Source organism: Pteropus medius, unplaced genomic scaffold, assembly GCF_902729225.1.
Source record: "Pteropus medius unplaced genomic scaffold, Ma_sr-lr_union100, whole genome shotgun sequence".
Lineage (NCBI taxonomy): Eukaryota > Metazoa > Chordata > Mammalia > Chiroptera > Pteropodidae > Pteropus > Pteropus medius.
In genome coordinates, this window is record NW_024343578.1 from 1,769,139 (window position 1) to 1,787,927 (window position 18,789).

The 18,789-nt window shown below is 44.3% G+C and overlaps 1 protein-coding gene across 4 annotated transcripts in view; it reads right to left on the minus strand.

The window, feature by feature from the left end:
• CACNA2D3 (calcium voltage-gated channel auxiliary subunit alpha2delta 3) overlaps window positions 1-18,789 on the minus strand; it is a 793,860-nt gene that overhangs the window by 186,615 nt on the left and 588,456 nt on the right. For all 4 annotated transcript variants that reach the window (XM_039867421.1, XM_039867422.1, XM_039867424.1 and 1 more), the window contains one exon: window positions 15,265-15,339. In XM_039867421.1, coding sequence (XP_039723355.1) covers window positions 15,265-15,339 — 75 coding nt within the window. The remainder of the gene's footprint in view (window positions 1-15,264; window positions 15,340-18,789) is intronic.

Consider the following 18,789-nt stretch of genomic DNA (forward strand, 5'->3'; position numbering starts at 1 on the left):
TGGCAAAACAGACAGGGCTCAGCAAACTACCACAGCCATTGTTTCTAGCTAAGTATCTCTTGAAATTGAATCTCATCTCTCCAACCTTCTTGCCAGCAACTTAGTGTCAGCCACCACGTCATCTTTCCCCTTGATGAGGGTGAGAGTTTCTAAGCATCTCTGCCTGGATGTTACACCTCTAGTCCATTCTCCAGGGTCCAACCAGGCAGATTCTTCTGCTACCAACGTCAGATCATACCACTCTTTTGTCTGGAATCCTCGTGGTTCCTCGTGCCCTGTAGGGTGATGTCCAACATTCCAGAATGTCACAAGTTCCGATCACTCTGACTTTGCTCGCTGTTCTGGACTCTCTCTCACCACTTCCTGCCTCTCACCATACTCCTCCCCAGCTATGCTGAGCCAGCTGCTAAAAATGTCATTATCATTCTTGCCCCCAGGCCTCTGCAGACACCACTCCATCTGTTTCCAGCATTCTTCACCCCAATCAAAGTCAAGTGGCCCCTCAGGACTCAGCCGAGACACTGACTCCTCTGGGAACTCCTCACTGGCCTGTCTAGGGTCAGTTCAGGTCCTTCTCGCATCCTCCTCAGCCTCCTGTGGTAGCTCTATCCCACACTCATCATACTGGACTGCAAATCAGATGCTTACTTGCTTTTCTCCCTGACTAGGTCCCAAGCATCTTCGGGAAAGAGGCTATTTCTTGTTCAGCATCAAACTTATATTATAGTACCTAGGAGACTACTTGGCAAAGAGTAGGTTCTCCATGAGTATTTGATGAAAGAGAGAGTAAAGGAACAAATCAGGATGCGTACTCACTTAATGAATACATGTAAAACTCTTGCTATGTGCCTGGCCTGTTCTAGGCACTTTATGAACATGATCTCATTTAATCCTCATAACAATTCCATGCAGTAATAAGCACTATGTTTGTCCTCATTTTTCAGGGAAGGAAACTGAGTCCAGAGAGGTTGACTAACTTGTTCAAGGTCACACAGCTGATAGTGGCAGAGCTAAAACAGACATCTGGCCTCAGAAGCTGCCCTACTCTGTGGAGAAACGTGTGCTGGTAGACCCGAGGGTGCTGCCTAGTGCCTGCCTGAGATGTGTCCTGGCAGGGCACAGGTGACCTGTTGTCATCATCGACCAGCTCCCCGTAATTTCACATTGAGCAGAGCTGAGTTTCGAATTAACTCTCGAAGGAATCTTTTCTTTATTATATATATATATATATATATATATAAATTACTATTTGTATTTGAGCCTGGATGAAATAGGCTTCATTTAAGGAGCGTCCAACCCATAGTACTCTCAACTCTGCTGCAATACTGGGAGCCCTTCTCCCTTCCCAGACACTCGCAAACCCTCTTCTTGGAGTGTAACTAGAAACTCAGGCTCTTCTGGGGAGGCTTTTGGGGAGAAGAAGGCATTTGGGAGAATTAGAATATCTTGACTGATTTTAGTACCCAGGATACATTTCTGAAACCCCTACACTTCTTCACTGGGGAGAGGCAACAATACTCTGTGATGCCTGTCAGCTTCTAAATGTCCCAGATAAACTCTCTACCTGATTTTTCTCCTCTTTCACCTGTTTATCTTTCCCATCTCCAAAAAATCAAGCTTAGCTCATCGGGCAATCTCTTCTGCTTGGGCCCATTTCTGCCAAGCAGGGCCCTGTCTCAATTTAAATCTGCCTTGAGCATTCCTTGCCCAAGGAGTTTTGATTTAATTTGGGGGGAGAGAGAGAGAGAGAGAGAGAGAGAGAGAGAGAGACAGAGAGAGAGAGAGAGAGAGAGTGTTTGTGTGTGTGTGATCCTTCTAGAGCATCATCATGCTCTAGATTTGTTTCTTGCAGAGTTTGGCCTCAGCTCTGCCTGGAGTGAAGTGAGTGTCTTTGTCTGTTGGGCTCTGGTTTCACAGTCATTGTGTCCAAATGGGAGAAGTCTTGCGGCTGCGGTCCCTGTCCCCTTTACTTTTTCCTCAGGAGATCTCCGCCATCCCAGGGAGCAACAGGCACAGAAAGCATCGAATTTCAAACTTGAACCCAGAGCTGCCCGGGTTGAGGCTGGCAGGTTAGCCTGTCATTTGGGATTTCTGGCTTTGGCCAGCTGGTGCACTAAAGCATTCAATCCTATGAAATCTTCAGCCACAGTCCAAAGACATGCCAGCTATTCAGTACATTCTATCATTCCATTTACTGTGTACGTATGTTGGGGGCAGGGATTAGGGCTAGGGCAGGGGTGGACCCGGTCCCAAGAAGGAAGGGATAAGTGAGATTGAGAAGTTCCTGCCAATGCCCTGCCTAGCTTAGTCCAACTTTCTTGCATCAATATTCCCTTTGCCCTGCAAACATCCACAGAGAGTGTGGAAATGCCACCTGGGAGGTATGTTCACAAATGTGTGCCTCTGGCAGAGTCATGAGAGTTCAGTGAAGAGCCAATGGTTTGGGTACTACCTCAATGAAGTGCAGTGGTCAGTCAGGGTGTGGTGCCCCAAAACCCATAGTCTCAACCTTTTTATTTGCATTCTTTGAGTCTTATCATTTAGGATTATGTAAAAATGACAGCTGCTTATAATTATTTGGAGGGCTGAGCTGCAATAATTAAAAACAGCTGCCTTTATCTTACCGCTACCAGACTTAACCCCGAGAGGTTGGGTCTACTGAACTTCAAAGAAGGAAGCAAGAAATAAAAGAAAACTCCACACATTACTAACAAATTTCTAGTGATTCATTTAAATGTATAACCAGTTATTCCAACAGCCTTCAAACCTTTAATTATCTTTTAAATATATATAATTTGGGACTGCTAATTAGATAGCAATTTAATGCTCTCATGGGGATTCAGATGCACTGTCTTTCTAAAATGTAAACTCCTGGAGGAATAATCACTGGCATTCAAATGACTGAATTCTTCAGTTATTCAAATGAGTGTGGGCATTTACACTGTTGGAATCATTTGAATATTGTGCTGTCAGACCCAGCTGTAGTTTTTACAGGGCTCTTCAATAGACTGAGCGTAAGGCTCCGTTTTCTCCCAGTCCAAGTCCAACCCTCTGGAGAGAAATAAGTCTGGGGGGGCCCCGGGGAAGCCTAATATCACTCTAGCAACTCCGTCAAATCTCCTCTTTGATGCAGATGGCTCTGTGTTCCTATTTCAAGGAGGAACAAACTTCCCTGGAATTTATAGTTATGAAACTTTAATGCTCCCTTCCCAGGACTTCTCCATGCTGGTCGGCCTGCTATTGTCTGGGCAGTTAACATTTTAATTAATAACTCTCTCCCCGCAACAGGCCGCTGCAGATGGAAGAGAAGGTTTCACTCTGCCTTGAGCTTCCACTTCCTGTGTATTCCTACCCCCGTTGAGATGGTCCTTTAAATTATATAAAGATGTGAATCACATGGAGAAAGCAATCGATCAATTAGATGACATTGGGCAATGATAGAAGCCAGCTCTCCCATCTCAGCCTCACAACGTGGCTAGGGTTTGCATTCCTGAGCCGGGGCTAGTAGCTAGCAGCTGAGGCTCATTTCCCCCATGAGGGGAAGGAGGTGCAGACAAATCTATAGGAATTTTTAAGAGATCATTATTCAACACATTGCATGTAATTACATTTTGATGAGCTTTTTATTGCTAATTCATCATCCAAGATGGGGCACTGTAGATATGAAATTAATCTAGTAAAACAAAGGTCAGAGTGTGTCCAGTGAAAAGAATAGCTTTGTCCTCATCAAACCCTTCTGCCAAACAAGAAAGCAGCAGAGAATCCTATCTCTAAACCAAATTTCCTAAAATACCTTCTTGATTATTAACAGCAGAAAGCTAGTCTTCCCTGGTACTTCTAAGTGCAAATGTGGATTCTACAAGCAGGCTGGGGAGAGGTGAAAACATGTGCAGGGGTCTGAAATAGAATGGAAAATGTGCCTGATGCCATCAAAGGTCTGTGTGGGTGTAGAGAGAACTGTAGTTGAAACTCTAGTCTAGAGCAAAAAATTTTTGCGAAGGAATATCAGTCCACAGGTGTCTTGGCTTGAGTCCTCTCTGAAGAAGACCCTAAGACCGGGATTCAAGGGTTAGGTTTTTGCTTGAAATGGGGGTCCCAGGAAATGCCTAGAGGGACATGGCAAAATAACTCAGAGACAGAGAAGAGCAGGCAGCCAACACAGGTGCATCATGGAGCATCTTGTAGGCAATGGGAGCTGAATCCCACTGGGGACTTTGGAACTGGAGCAGGCATCTCAAGATATCCCTCCTGTGAGGTGGGAGTGCCCACTGGTCTCTGGTGGAGGGATGCTAATCCCGGCACATCTGGTCTGCTGCCCACCCAAGAACAGTAATCTCTGGAAGACAGAGCAGGTCTTTAGCCAGTGCTGGCAGCTACAAGCCAGGCTGGTGTTTGTGGAAATGGGGAGAGCCAAGGGAACATAGGCAGGCATCAACAGCAACTGATTCGCTAAGCATGTGCCCAAACAGGAATTTATCAGTAAAGCCTCAAGTCACTCTCCCTGTCCTTTGGAAGTCTGTCCTAAATCTATTGACAGATTGTGGATGCGACAGACTGAACATTCCCATGCTTCGGGGGCTTTGCATACACTGTTCCCTCTGCCTGAACCAGTCTCCACAGTCTTGGCATGGCAATTTCTTTTTCTTCCTTCAGGGCTTTAGGGTGCAACTTAAAATGTCATCCCTAAGAAGGGTTCCCCCTGATCGTCCAACTAAGCGAGGCGCCTCTCCTTACTTTTTTTTTTGTTGTTGTTGTTTTTTTCAGATCCTTGTTTCCTTTGGAGAGTTCATCCAAAATGTGTAAAACTTTGTTAACTTATGAGCTTCATAAAAACGTATCTTCTCCATGAGATTGCAAATACCAAATGAAGGGGAAAATATGCCTGTCTTGTTTCCTCACTTGATTCCCTAGCATCTAATAGAGTGCCAGGCACATGAGAGGTGTTTAATAAATACATGCCAGATGAGAAATGGAACAGTGGGAAGGAGGGGATGAGAGAGGGGGAGAGGAAGGGGAGGAAGGAGAAAAGAGGGAAGGAAAAAGAGAAGGAGGTAAGGTAAGGCAGGAAAGAGGGAGGGCTCCAGAAGCACCAGAATGAGCAAGTTACAATTACACATCCAGGTGCCTGAAAGGCTCTTTGCTGCTCCCAACTGTGCTGGACGGGGTCACACAATGTGACCTCAAGCTTACAGGCTGCCAACCAGCTCCCTGCAGCCTTCTCCAGCCATCCCTTCCACAGCTAGACACCACGTTGCTTTATAAATTCCATTTCTTTTCGGTATTTCTACTCTGGTGCTTAATAACAGACTGTCATCATGTGATCAATTTCCTATATGTAGATCTTTTCTCCCCATTTTATTTATTATTCCATTTCCTCTGCTAGGTATCTTACCAGGCTCTGGATATACAGAGTGAACAAAACACAATCTGTTCAGTGTTTCAGGTTGCTTGCAGTGAGGGGGCATATGTGTCAAGGTATTTCTATAATGTAGTGTAGTCCAAGTTCTAAGGTGTGAGCAAGAAGCCTGGTGGGATGAGAGAGAATTCTTTGGATGTAGGGGTGGGGTGGGGTGGAGAGGAAAGTTTTGTGGGGAGGGAGAGGGAAGAGGTACAGGCTGTGAGCTCCTTAAGAGGGGTCAGAGCCCCACACAGCTGTGGTTTTCAGACCTGGGGATCTCATGGGTAAATCAGCCAGGCTACTCTGGTTGTGAGCAACAGATACCAACTATTAATCACTTAAATAAAAGGGATATTTAGAGAAGTGTAAATAAATAAACTGATAGAGGGTCTTTTGCTCTTGCCTTTTTCCTTCCTCCCTCCTTCCCTTCCCTTCCCTCCCTTCCTTCCTCTCTTGCTTCCTTTTCCTTTTCATTTTTCCTCTTTCTTTCTATTCTCTCTTCTTTCCTTTCTCCTTCCTCTCCTTTCTTAGCAGAGTAAGGACTTAAGAAAAAGAAACCTATCTACTCTCACCTTTGTATCAGTCAGGGCCCCAGCAGGAAGCACATGGCATAATCAAGCTGGCTAATTAAGGAAAGTTTAATAAAGAGGCTATTGTAACGGTGTGGGTCGGGTGCAGAAAACTACAAAACGTGGTGCGATACCCTGAGGCTAGAAGCGGTGGGGACCTTTTCTCCCACCCTGCATGAAGGGACAAAGGAAGGAGCAGTCATAGGAGCCCACAGAGAGAAAGCCGCGGAGCCGGGGAGGCGGTGTGGATTTCAATTGTGCGCAGTCAGTCCCAGAGGACACGGGGCTGAACAGACACCTACCCCACTCTCCTCTTCCCCTTTCTTGTGCATGTCGCCATGAGCAAACCCCACCCACAGCAGAGAGCAAAGAAGACACTGTTCCACATGGGTCGGCGTGCCCGGCAGAGAGCAGAGGGAAAGGGGAGAACTGCCTAGAGCAGCGGAGCGAGGCTCTCCAGCCTGACTTTCATTTTGCAAAAGAACCTTATGACACAGCTTCAGAATTAAGGGAAGTTCTTTAAACTGAATAGGTTTTATTTTATGAAAAATGACATTGTCCACAGTTATCTTTATTTAACCCCCTTAAGATTGACCCGTTTACTTTCGGACTGACTGACACAGTCCCTGGGCTAGGCAACAGTTAACCTCTCTTAGATAAGCACTAACACGCAGGATGCTTTGAGGAAATAAGGAGGCAAAGCATTCAAGCGTGCTCCTGCTCGGCATGGAGCCTGGTTCCTAAGTCCCTAGTAACAGTCGCATCTTTACTGCTAGTCCACGATCTGCTAAACTTCATCTATGCCCTAAGTGCTAAGCACACATCCAGTCACAGAACTTGGGGACCAAGAGGTTGTTGAGTTCTTGAGGCTCACAGAACAGAGTGTAGCTCCCCACCAGCAGAAATCCAGGCACCCAGTTCGCTTGCTTAATCCCCGAACTCAGGAGGTATAAGTGTTCCTAGCCGAAGGCTGCAATACTTCCCCTCGTGTCCAGACCAGGGCAGTTCAAACAGTGCCCTCAATAATTTCATCAAGAGGAAAGCATGCGAGGCTCTGTTTTCTCTTTTGCCAAATGATGTATTTCAAAAAGAACAGGCTCACTCTGTGGGGGTCACACAGTCTTGTTTATTTTTTCTCAGAGAACACACTCCTCTGAGCAGATACATTTACTAAGCATCCGTTAATTCTTTCTTTTAAACTAAACTGGATGGATTCAGACCAGGCCTAAGTTGGAGTCGCCTGGGCTCTCTCTGTTCAGGGAATGTGTGCTGGCAGGGACGGCATACTTGGGACCAGGCACATGGCGGTGCCCGAGCGCCACCTACTGGAGAGTCTCCTCCAGTTCATCAGCAGCCTGAATGGAGGACGAAGAAGCTGAGAAGTGATTTCAGCATTTGGAAGCCACAGAAAGGTTTGTAAATGATGCTAGCTCCCCCCAATACACCCTGACAGGCTGGGGCTAGCAGAATGTATGGCCTGAAGAAGTCTTGGAGAAGAGTGTGGGGCCCCTGCTGAGTGGGAAGAAATGTCTCCCAGAGTGGACTGGATGCACTTGTTATGCATGCCACCTCCTCTGGGAAGCCCTCCTGCATCACAAGGCTCCCCTGCTGGAGAAAAGCAGACATTTCTCCCATAATCCCATAGATCTTCTTGGCCCCTGTGCCTGTCAGGGAATTCTTGCTTTGCTCAGTGAGTTTCTTGTGCAGACATTCCTCTACTTGCTTCTACATCTCCATTAATTAGCATAGTGCTTGACTCAAGGAACATCTGATGATCAATTGTAGGCAAGCAGGAGGGCAGAGGGAGAGAGAGAAAGAAAGGAGGCATTGACCAATCGCATGTGCTTCAATTTCTGCACCTGACATAGCAAGGACGCAATAAATGTTTCACGAGTGAACGTGTGGCACCTGCACCTCTCATTTATTGTAGGAAATTGGTACCCAGACATTTAGTCATCAGCATCCATCAAACATCATCAAAATCATTCAACAGATATTTACTGACTACCTCCTCTATGCAGCAGCAAACTCCCAGGAATTCACAAGGGACAGTGCGGGGGGTGGTGGGACGGGGGGAGGCTGAACACACAGACATTTCCCAAAAATGGTATGTGAACCAAGGAAACTAAAGCAGGGGACATGATGGGGGAGGGGAGGTGACAGAGGAGTGTGGCTCCTTTGGTCAGGGAGCAGGACACTTCTCTATAGGGGTGACATCTGCGATGAGACATGGAGGATGAGAACAAGCCAGTCACAGGTGGATCTGGGACAAGACTCCAGGTAGAGGGAAGAGCAGGCACAAGGATTTGAAGCAGGAAGATTTCTGAGGAATGGACAAAAGGACCAGAGTGTGGCTGGAGCCCGGGAGAGCGTTGTGGGCAGCCCCACAAGCTCAGGAAGGTCTAGCGAGGCGCTGGGATCATGGCCAGGAGTTTGGGGTTTACTCTAAATGCCAAGAGAAGCCACACTGTGTCCAGTTGGACGTGTGGATGGGTGATGTCAGGGAGGGGTCCAGAAAAAGCCACTGGTGGTGGCTACACCCACAACCCACACCTGTTAAACTAAAAAGAACCCTTGGCATTTGCATTGAGAAGTCGTGGATAGGAAAAAAAGATGAAAGAAAATTAATTGAAGTATTGTTGGTCTAAGAATGATGCACAAAAGAAGACTATAAGATGTGTGGGATGGAAGCAAGCCCTTACATAATTAAGGATCTGCATATAAAAATCATATTTAAACATCACATCAAAAAACCAAACTTCAAATCGAATTTTTTTGAAATTGTATAGTCTCCTCCCATGGCCCATTGCTTGAGCCAAGTCACTGGACTTTGATAAGGATTCTAACAATGCCCCTACCTTTCAAGCTCCCATTTAAACTGGTGTTTGATATGCACTGTCTACTTAACATTTAACATACATTTACAGGTACCCATAGGAATGTCCACTCAATCCACATGAGAGGAGTATGGTATAAGAATATTTATTAGCATGTCCATGTGTCTGTCAATCTGTGTATTCAATGACCTTCTGCAAGGGTCTATCTGTAACCCAAAGGGCAACAGCAAAAGGGCATGGAAAAGTGAATCAACATTTAAAGTGGGGCAGGGACAATCAAAGAATGACAAAGAAAAGGCTGGTGACACTAGATAGAGCTCAGGCTGTGGAAAGCCAGTGGCTGGAATGGCAACAACATGGAATCCCAGAGGGAGTCAGAGATTCTGTAATAGGTTAGGACGATGACATAGTTATCTGCAGAATTTGAGCTCTTCAAAGAGTTAACCGGAGTTTCACAGAACAACAGAAATGGTTTGGGTGTCTGAACATTCTGAATTAGGAAACCTGACAGCTCAGGCTCACCCGATGTGGCTAATGCTTCCTGCTCATTGGCTTGTGCCCCACAGTTTGGTTTAGGAAATCTACATGATTTAGGACTGAACCCACGTTGCTGAAATAGATAGAGATGTGCGACCAAACCAGGGAGGTCATCTGCCCCGGCCACTGACTTGTGCCCTGAATTGTGGACAACTCCCTACTTTCACTCCCAGAGAGGCCACAGCCTGGGAGGGAGGGGCCATGGCTACAATGGAGGAGGCTAAGAAGCCACCAGCTGTTTGCACAGACTCCCAGGATGGAAAAGTGAGGGGTGGTGGTGGTGGCGAAGTTTGTTCTAATCCACTTAGGAAAGAGGAGGTCCTACAGTCAATCCATTTTCCCTAGAAGGGTTCAAAGATTAGCATGAAAAACATGTAAAAAATCTCATTAATATTTATATTGATTGTATGGTGAAACAATGTGCCTTTGGATTTATTGGTTTAAATAAAATATATTCTTAAACTGAATCTTCACCTGTTTCTTTTTTACTTTTTTAGACATGACTAGTAGAAAATTTTAAATTTCATAGACATCGTATGTTTATGGCTCACATTATATTCTTACTGGACGGTGCCAGTCTAGACAGATTCTAACTATAATCATCCAGTGGCGACCCTGTTATTCATCCGTGTGGCTGCAGAGACCAGGCCGCATGGTCACGCCCACCCTCCAACCATACTGCCTCCCATCTCCTGAAGAATCAACCAATGTAACAGTGAATTTGGCATTTCCGGGTCACCTCGCCACCTTATCGCTGGGTGCCTCAACTTCCTGTAGCGACATGGGGATATTTGCCTTTGTCACAGAGAACCTTGGCTCCTCGGCCTGACACTCACAGTTGCTACAATCGACTCCAGGGAACTTCTCGCCTCATCTTCCACACACACCCTTCCCTGAGCCTCTGGGCCTTTGCATGGCACCTATATCCTAGGCTTGCTATTAAATGAGTTAATGATTAAAAGCTTTAACACACGTAAAGCACTTCAAACAGTGCCTGTCACATAAAAAGAAATCAAAGAATGTTAAAAGAATATGCTAAGACCAACAATAACAAACAAACATACAAAAATGCATCTTCCCTGGTAGTGTCTATAGTTACTTATACTCCCTAAGTATTCGATCTTATCCATCATATTAGATTTTGAGTTCTCTGAGATGGGGCACATCTCTGTAACCACTCTGAGCAGCTTGCTCAGGCCTAGCCCATAGTGGACATTCAGCAAATAGTGAAGGAATAAACGAAGATTTCTCTCCACTAGTACCACTTCCTATCTCATCCACTACCACATCCAATGGCCCATGTGACAGGCAAATTTTCATCCAGAATAGAAACCCGCCAGCATCCTTCCCCATCTTCTGGGCTTACAGACAGAACAAACAGTTTTTGGCAGATGTCAACATGGGCTTCGTGGAAACAAGTCCTAGATTTTGCCTGCCTCAGGCTCCTCTGTGGAGCCCTGCCTGTCCTGTGGCTTCTGGAAGGGGGCCTTCTTTGTATTCTTTTGGTGATTTGACCAGGCCCACATTCCAGGCTTCCTTGGGGAAGGAAATCAACTCACATGTCCCTTTCTTCTAAAACACAGCAGGATATGGATCACCAAAATATATTTTAAAAAAAATCAGATCATGCTAAAGGTGGCACCTTTCCAGTCTTATCTCCTTTGATGCCATTTGACAAAAGAAAAAGGGACATATTCAGGGTTCCACATTTTAAGAAAAATTCATAAAGTTCTCAAAGACATGGGAAGAATAAAGTATGAAAGAAATCAATCTAGACAGTAACTATAAGTAACTATACTTTGAAAGATTTTTATCCTGAATGTTAAAGACTGGTAGAGACTAAGAAAAAATTTCCAGATGTTTAGTAACTACTCAAAAAGCATTCCTCAAGGTCAGGCTTGAATCCCTCTTGCTGTCGTCCCATTCTCCCCCAGAGACTAGATACTGGCCCCCAGCCCCGAGAGGCCCCCAGCCTACTAGAAGACAGCTACACCAGCCTCCAGTCTGACACGGGGGACCCAGCACACCAGGCACCAGGCAAATGTTGAATCAGTGTCAGTCTACCAGAAGTAGCAAGGTGGTGGCAAAGATAGAGTCAAGGTTGAGAAACACTTGGGGAGAGGCTAAGGGTAGTCCAATTATCAACAGAAAAGTATTACGTTAGCAGTTTTGTCAATTAAATCAAAGCATGTCTGCTGAGTAAGGACCCTGCATCTGAGCTGTTTTTGGAGACACTTCATGATTCATACCCAAATCATACAAGATTAAAGAAAATACTGGATAAAATCAAGGCAAACATTAAGTTTCAGGGGAAAGATTTTATTGGACAAATTAGAAAAATATTGGTATTATGCTTCAGAGAAACCCACCTCTTTCTTCTGGCTGCAGGGGCAGAAACAATCTCAGTGGTAGATGGAGAGAGGATATGAGTTTTTAAGTGAGCTTGTTTCATCCTCTCGCACTGGCCATAACCCCACACTCACACCCAAGGTGCTAAGCTGGCAGCCTTGGCCAAAACTGAGGGGAACGTGCCTTTATAATAAAGATTTGATTATGTAGCTGGGCTTGGGAGAAGGCGAGCAGATCTGCATGAGGATTCCCTGCCTGAATCCTCAGCTAGCTAAGGTAGCTGCTGGCAGCTGGCTGTCCTTAGCAATGCATGAGGCTGCGTCAGGTCCGGTGCAGGCACCAGGTTTCCAGGGGAAACTCCCAAATTACATTATCCCAAAGGGCTCAAAGTAAGTGAATGTGAGAACAGTGGCTTTGGAGGATCCCTTAATTCACTCATCTCCAGGTTCCCTACTATGTGCTGAGTGGACTGGTAGTGAAAGGGAGGGAGAGAAAAAGTTTTCTGCTTTTGTTGTTCAAGTGAATGAAACAGAGATGAACAAATGTACACGCCAGAGTCAGGAGTATTCCATCCATGTTGACCGACTCTTAACTGTCATTCTTCAGTTACTGTAGCTTCTAGTATTATTCTTACTGCTTCTTTAAAAACAAACAACACCGATTCCCTCACATGGTAGGGCTCACCGAGAACCTTACAGTACAGTTGTCTGTCTTCTAGACCGGAGTTGGCCAAGAAAACTGAGAATGCGTATGTGTGTATGTGCTGTGTGTATATGGTGACAGAGAGAGACAGAGACAGAAGGGGAGGTGAGAGACAGACAAGCACAAACAGGTTTAGCCAAGGTTTCACAGACTAAGTTGATGGCAGATTGAAATTAGAATTGCATGCAGATTGCATGATTTCAAGGACTCCGTATCTGTTCACTCCTGTGTGTGTGTGTACATGATCCCTCATCAATGTTTATCACACTAATCTGAACCAACTGAATAATCAAAAAGTGTCCCTTAGGTCCTCCGTAAGCATCCACCACCACCACATCCTACCGACCTTTATGGCAGCTGAACTCAGAACAATCGAGCCAGGATAGCACAAACAGGGCATTGGGTTAACATCCACTGTCCACATGGTGTCCTCGGGCCTGCTCTGTCACACGAGGCTCTTTGCTGGCATTATTCCATTTACTCTGACAATCAAGTGGTGACTTACACACTATGGTTATGGCAGCATTACAAGAGAAAATGATGCGAGAGAGGCTGTGTGACTTGCCCAAAGTCACACAGCTGGGATGTGGCAGGACTAGGAGTCAAGGGTGACTTGTATGTGACCGAAGTCAATTTCCTTCCACTTCAATGCTGTCTTTTTCCCAGGAAGAAAATAGAAAACTCAAGGCACAGTCAATATCCACTTATTGACCACATTCGGATGGGTCAGTTCATGTAATTCTCAATGGTGGGCATCACTCCAAACCTTTTCTAAAGATCTTAAGGCATTAGAGTCAGAGGCAGATAAAGGCATGGCCATTTCTTATGTTCTTATCACAGATCAACAGCAAAATGATTCATCTGGTTTGGGTTCTCACAGATGAGATATGGGGCATTTGTTTGGGCCATCCCATTTATGGGAACTTGACCAAGGCTACCACTTTTGGTGAAATCATTCAGTAAGTTTCAACAGTGAGAACAGAAACGACTTGTATCTGTGAGTATTTGCACTGTCAGGAGATGATCGGTGTTGAGTGGTTGGCCTGTTTTTCTAAAAGCCTTTCGGTTGTCCTCTCAGGGACTACGGCTCTGGAAAGTGCATCAGATGAATTATTTGCAGAAAGACCATTTTCTGCATGACCAGATGATATAAAAGATCAGAAAGACGTGAGTTGACTGTGCAGATGGGAGGGCTCATTTCCACTGCGGCAGAAAGAGGGAAAGTACCTTGGTGACTTCTGACATCTGGTTCCATTTCATTCCTTCTTTAAAAGCTGATAAATAGGAAGCTAATTCACTTACTGGCAGAAGATCCAGGTTTGATTGTTTCATTTACTCTGTTCTACTCCAAACTTGGAATAAATAAGCACTAAGAGCCCAGACTCAGCTCCTACCAAACATAACTCCTGCCATTCCCAACAGACAACCCCAACTGGGCAGCCTGGAAATGAGTAAAGTGCATAGTTTCTGCACTTAACTATGTTTTTAGACTTAAATGTCCTTAAAAAGTTTGTAGCTTTTTCAATCAGACTTTTAGTAATTCTTAGTTACGTCTGGAGTTATACACCTAGTTAACACAATGCTTTTCTGATAAAAAGATGGTTGAAATCAAATATTACCATAATTCCCATCTTAAAGCATGCATATGGGATCCACATGATGTGGCCATGACTCCATTAATACCAGGGCGATTAGAGCAAAGTTGGATGATGATGGAGTCCAAACATGAACTTTTTCTAAACAATGATTCAAGCGAGATGTAAACTGGTCCCCACAATGCTTCTCCAATAAACATTTGCATAGCAGGCACTGCCGTTATTTTCTAATTTCGATGAAAGAGAAAAAGGTGTGTGGGGTGGATGGGTATCTGTGAATGCGCGCGCGCGTGCGTGCATGTGTGTGTGTGTGTGTGTGTGTGTGTGTGGCTATAGAAAACAACCTACACTTTCTTAACTTTCGAAAGCAGAATTTACTGTATTACTCTTTATACTCCTATATATTCTTTAAAATTAGTGAACTATACACAGACCAAAAGCGGATGTCCTTTTTTTCAACACGCTGCACCCAATCCAGGAATAGCAAACACATGGCACACACACTACCAACACCCCTCCAGCGTCCACATTGTGACTGTCAGAGGACCCGGGCCTCCTATTTGACAAGCCTGGCTGCCCTTCAGAATCCTCCTCAGCACCGTGCTCTCGGCAACCTCTCCCTAAGGATCAGGGTGGACAATGTTACCACAAACTGTCCTAACCCTAACCCTAACCCCACCTACCTCAGAAAAAGTGAAAACGATGCTGAAAGAAGGTCAAGTCAGTCACATATCAGGTCACCAAACAATGCTACTGGATATGGCTTAGGTAGGAAATGGAGAAAATCTCAACTGTTTCAATCAAACAGAAAAGGTATTATTGAATCCCTTCAACGCAGGAAGCACTGGGTTTAGGCAATGTAATCTGGGGGCAAATCCCAGGGATTCTGGGTCTCAATTGTTGTATCAAATGTAACTTGCAATAAGTTGGTCTCCAGTTAGAGCATGAGAGACAATTCGTTATATAAAGGTATATATTATTATATGTTTCAAGCGGTCAAGAGTTTAAAAAAAAATCCATATGTTGGTAGATGTGAAATAAATAAGTATGTATAGATATATATGGATTTATGTATAAAAACATAATAGTAAATGTGTTTACCCAGCATTCTTTATATATTATGCGTCAAAATACTAGCTATAAACTTAAAACAAACTTTAGGAGACAATATTGTGAAATGAACTTTTAAAGTAAAAACTGCTACAAAGTGTCATCACTGAAAAACTGAAGAAAATCTTAAAATCATGAAAGGGGAAACACAGAAGTATTTCTCTTACCAGTGGTCTCAGTTCTGGATGCGTCAGGATATATCCATTATTTGTGATTGCAAAGGCATAACCGTGAATCCCTAACTGTAAGAGGAAGCGAGAAAGAAACCTTCATTAGCTTGCTCCCTGGTGAATTCACAAAGCATGAAGCAGCCCGACATTTAGTAATTTACAGCTTAAACTTGGCATTCATAACCCTTATCAGTACAACATTTCATTAAAATGAATGCAAGGCACTGATCCTTGACATTTGGTGGAAATGAAGACCTGTCACAGGATAAGCTCGGCAAATAGCACAATTTAAAATGTCATATCCCCATGTTGGCACCCAAAGGCCTTACTTTGATTTATTTAAAACAAAAACAATTATTACATTTTTTTTAAAAAAAAAAAAAAAGAGAAAGTGGCTAATGTTTCTGGAAAGACCCCGTATCTAAGTGAACTGAATTCTATCAACCTGAGTGCTTTCTCTCTACCTGAGAAAAGAAAAGAGTGGGCTTCACTGATTCCCATCTAGGCTTCCACGATTCCACATCCCTTGGGCCATCTCAAGCCTGCACTCTCCCAGGCAGTCATTTTTTATAATTCTTCAAGGATAAAAATGACCCCCACTCCCCAGCACATATAGGAGCTTGCCAACCCCTTTTATATCCTTTCGTCTTTAAATTGTGAGGCTGCCAAGCTTTTCCATGCATGCTTCCATCGACACAAAGCCTGGGTAATATTCTATACAGAACCTCACTTAATTTATGTTTTCTGACTAAATGGGACTATGGGAAATAGTTTGAGAGCAATGAAATGTTTTATTAGCTTTAAAAAGTATGTAATCAAATTTAACACTGCACTTATTTAAATAATAATCCCGGCTTTTTGACAATATTTCTATTACACAGTTGACTGCACCCATTGGCTACAATAAATTTACCTACAAATCATTCATGTATTAAAATGGCCTCTGGCATACAACCCATACTGATCTCTCTCTCTGAAGAAAGAAAATGTAACCCACTATTGCCAGAAAACTGAAAGAGGAGAAGAAAAAAAACCTCTATTTTTTCAGACGAGTTATTTCATATATCTGAGCCCTCACCGTTACTTTTCTTTAAAATTCTCCGCTGCTCACATTCTCGAATATGATACTATTAAATGATCCAGACAACAGAGTTTATAAACCAAGAATGGCCCTGTCTGCTTCTCAGCTTAATGTCAAGGAGATGTGAAATTAACTTCAGAGAATTTAACACCGACAATTAAAAGTTTCCCTTGCATTACATAAAGCAAATATGCACGTGGTAGTCAAGGGCAACAGACATTTTCTCCTGGCGTTACCTTGCACAGCAAGTTTTAATAAGAGTCTACTTGACTCTAATGATAAAAGTATATTTCATTATGCTGTGAAAGATAAACCAGAGATTTCCTATCCTTTGAGATGGATATCGTCTCTTTCATCTTGTCTCTTGGAAAAATGTCAGACGCAGTCAACACTGCATTAATTACCATTATTATGTCCCAGTTTAATACAAACTGGAGGGGTCAAAAAGGACTTGGAGAGTTTGACTTTTTCCATTAAAGGCAAAAGTGGTATTTGATTGGAAATTCGAACTCAAAATTAAACCAAACAAATGACATTTTATAGTCAGCTAATATAGTCAGTGCCTTCTAATGTACATTATTACTTCAGTTCTTGGTTTGCTTATGTGAAGTGATACTCAAAAGAAGGTAGAACTCCTTGTACATACTCCTTAATGTCCTTTACTTTTCCTGTATAACACTTATCAAAATAATAATATTCGATTATTTGTGAGCTGGATTGTAAGTAATCGAAGCATCAGTCAAGGCTTTTAATTATTAAATGCCTGTCTCCACATCAGAATATAAGTTCCATGATGGCCGAGGTCATGCCATGTGGTTAAAAACATGTGGAAGGGTGGTTGGGATGGAGGGAAGAGGAGTAGGGAAAGGAGAAAGAAGTAAAGGAAGCAGGAGACAATAAAATGAATTGAATTGAGCACGGATCCTACAAAGCTAGCTGAAACTCTCTGCTTCTTCCCCTGGAATGCAGAAGCTGAGCTGACCTTCCCACCCAATGTCCTACGCTCGTTGTTGAACGGCCGCCTCTGCTTCCTTGTTGCCCATTTATGCCTTATCCTACTAGAATCTCCCTGTGCTGCACCTCCCACCACCCACCCGGCAAGATGCCACCAGAATTCCTTTCTCTACAGTTGCCAGTGGCCTCCTAACTGGCAAACTCTATAGAAAGCTCTCTCTTTAATCTTCCTGGTTGTATTAGCCAACTGCCCCCTCTTCCTTTACACTTACTATTCCCTCAGCTTCCAGGCCCCATAGTCACAGATTTGCTCCTTTCCATAAGATTGTCATCTTCCATCCACCGCTCAAGCACTCATTTTTCCAAAGTTTCTATCCCAGTGCCCCTCCTCTGCTTTCGTGCTCTCTCCCCTCGTAAGTTCAGCAGCCACTTGAAGGCTGTTGATCTGATGTGTGCTCCAACCTTGGCCTGTCCCCACAGTGGCAGATCCAAGTATCCAACTGTGGGTCGGTCATCTCTACCTGGATATCCCTCAGGCATCGCAGCCTCACCCAGTCCATTGTGGTGGCTCTTTCCCTTGGTGCTGCTCTTCTTTCTCTGTCGCTGGCACCACTACCCACCCACACTCCCAAGTTATTAGGCACGAGAGCATCATTCTTAGACTTGTTTCTCTCTTTCATCTCCAACTTCTTGATCCAAGGAATCACTAATGTTTCTTGCAGAAATTACTCAGATTCAACTCTGCTTCCCCCCTACTATCCATGTAGATTTCATGTAACGAACTTCCACAATGATCCTAACTGTTCTTCCTGCCTCAGAGCCTGACCCCAAAAAAGTCATCCTGCAGACTGATCAAAGTAACTCTGGCCCTGTTGCTCCCCTATGTAAAATCCACGCAAGGCCTCATTCATGTGTAAGAAAATCCGTGGGCCTGTCTCTCAGGTCTCCTCGGGGTCTGGCCCCTACCTAAGTATCCAGCCCTACACCTCCTTCTGCTCATTGCCTCTCAGGCCACATGGCAGAAACAACAGCCCCCCCTGCAGTTTTCCCTCCCATCAAGACCTTTACTCACACAGTACCAGCTGCCTAGAGCACCGCTCATGCCCATCTCTTTCGGGCTAATTCTCACGCATGCTATAAGCTCAGCCTCTGGGTGACTGCATATAAAAAAGTCTCTCCTGATCCTCCCCAGTTGTTTACTTCTTTCCATACCCTGTTTCCATAACCCCCTGAGAATTTTTCCATTACTATCTTCATTGTTATGCATGAAAGTGCTGTACCTAACTTTCTCACCTCTCAACCCAGCTGGTTCTCTTTCCCTCCTGTGCCCTAAATAAGGCAGTACTTCGCCCATCAGAACAGGCTCTTTGTGGGGAAGGAGCCATCTTACTCATCTTTGATTTCTACAATCCCTAACATAATGTCTGGCACATGGCAGGTGCTCTGGTTAAGGTCTGTGTTTATATAAGACATTCTTCACTCTACCC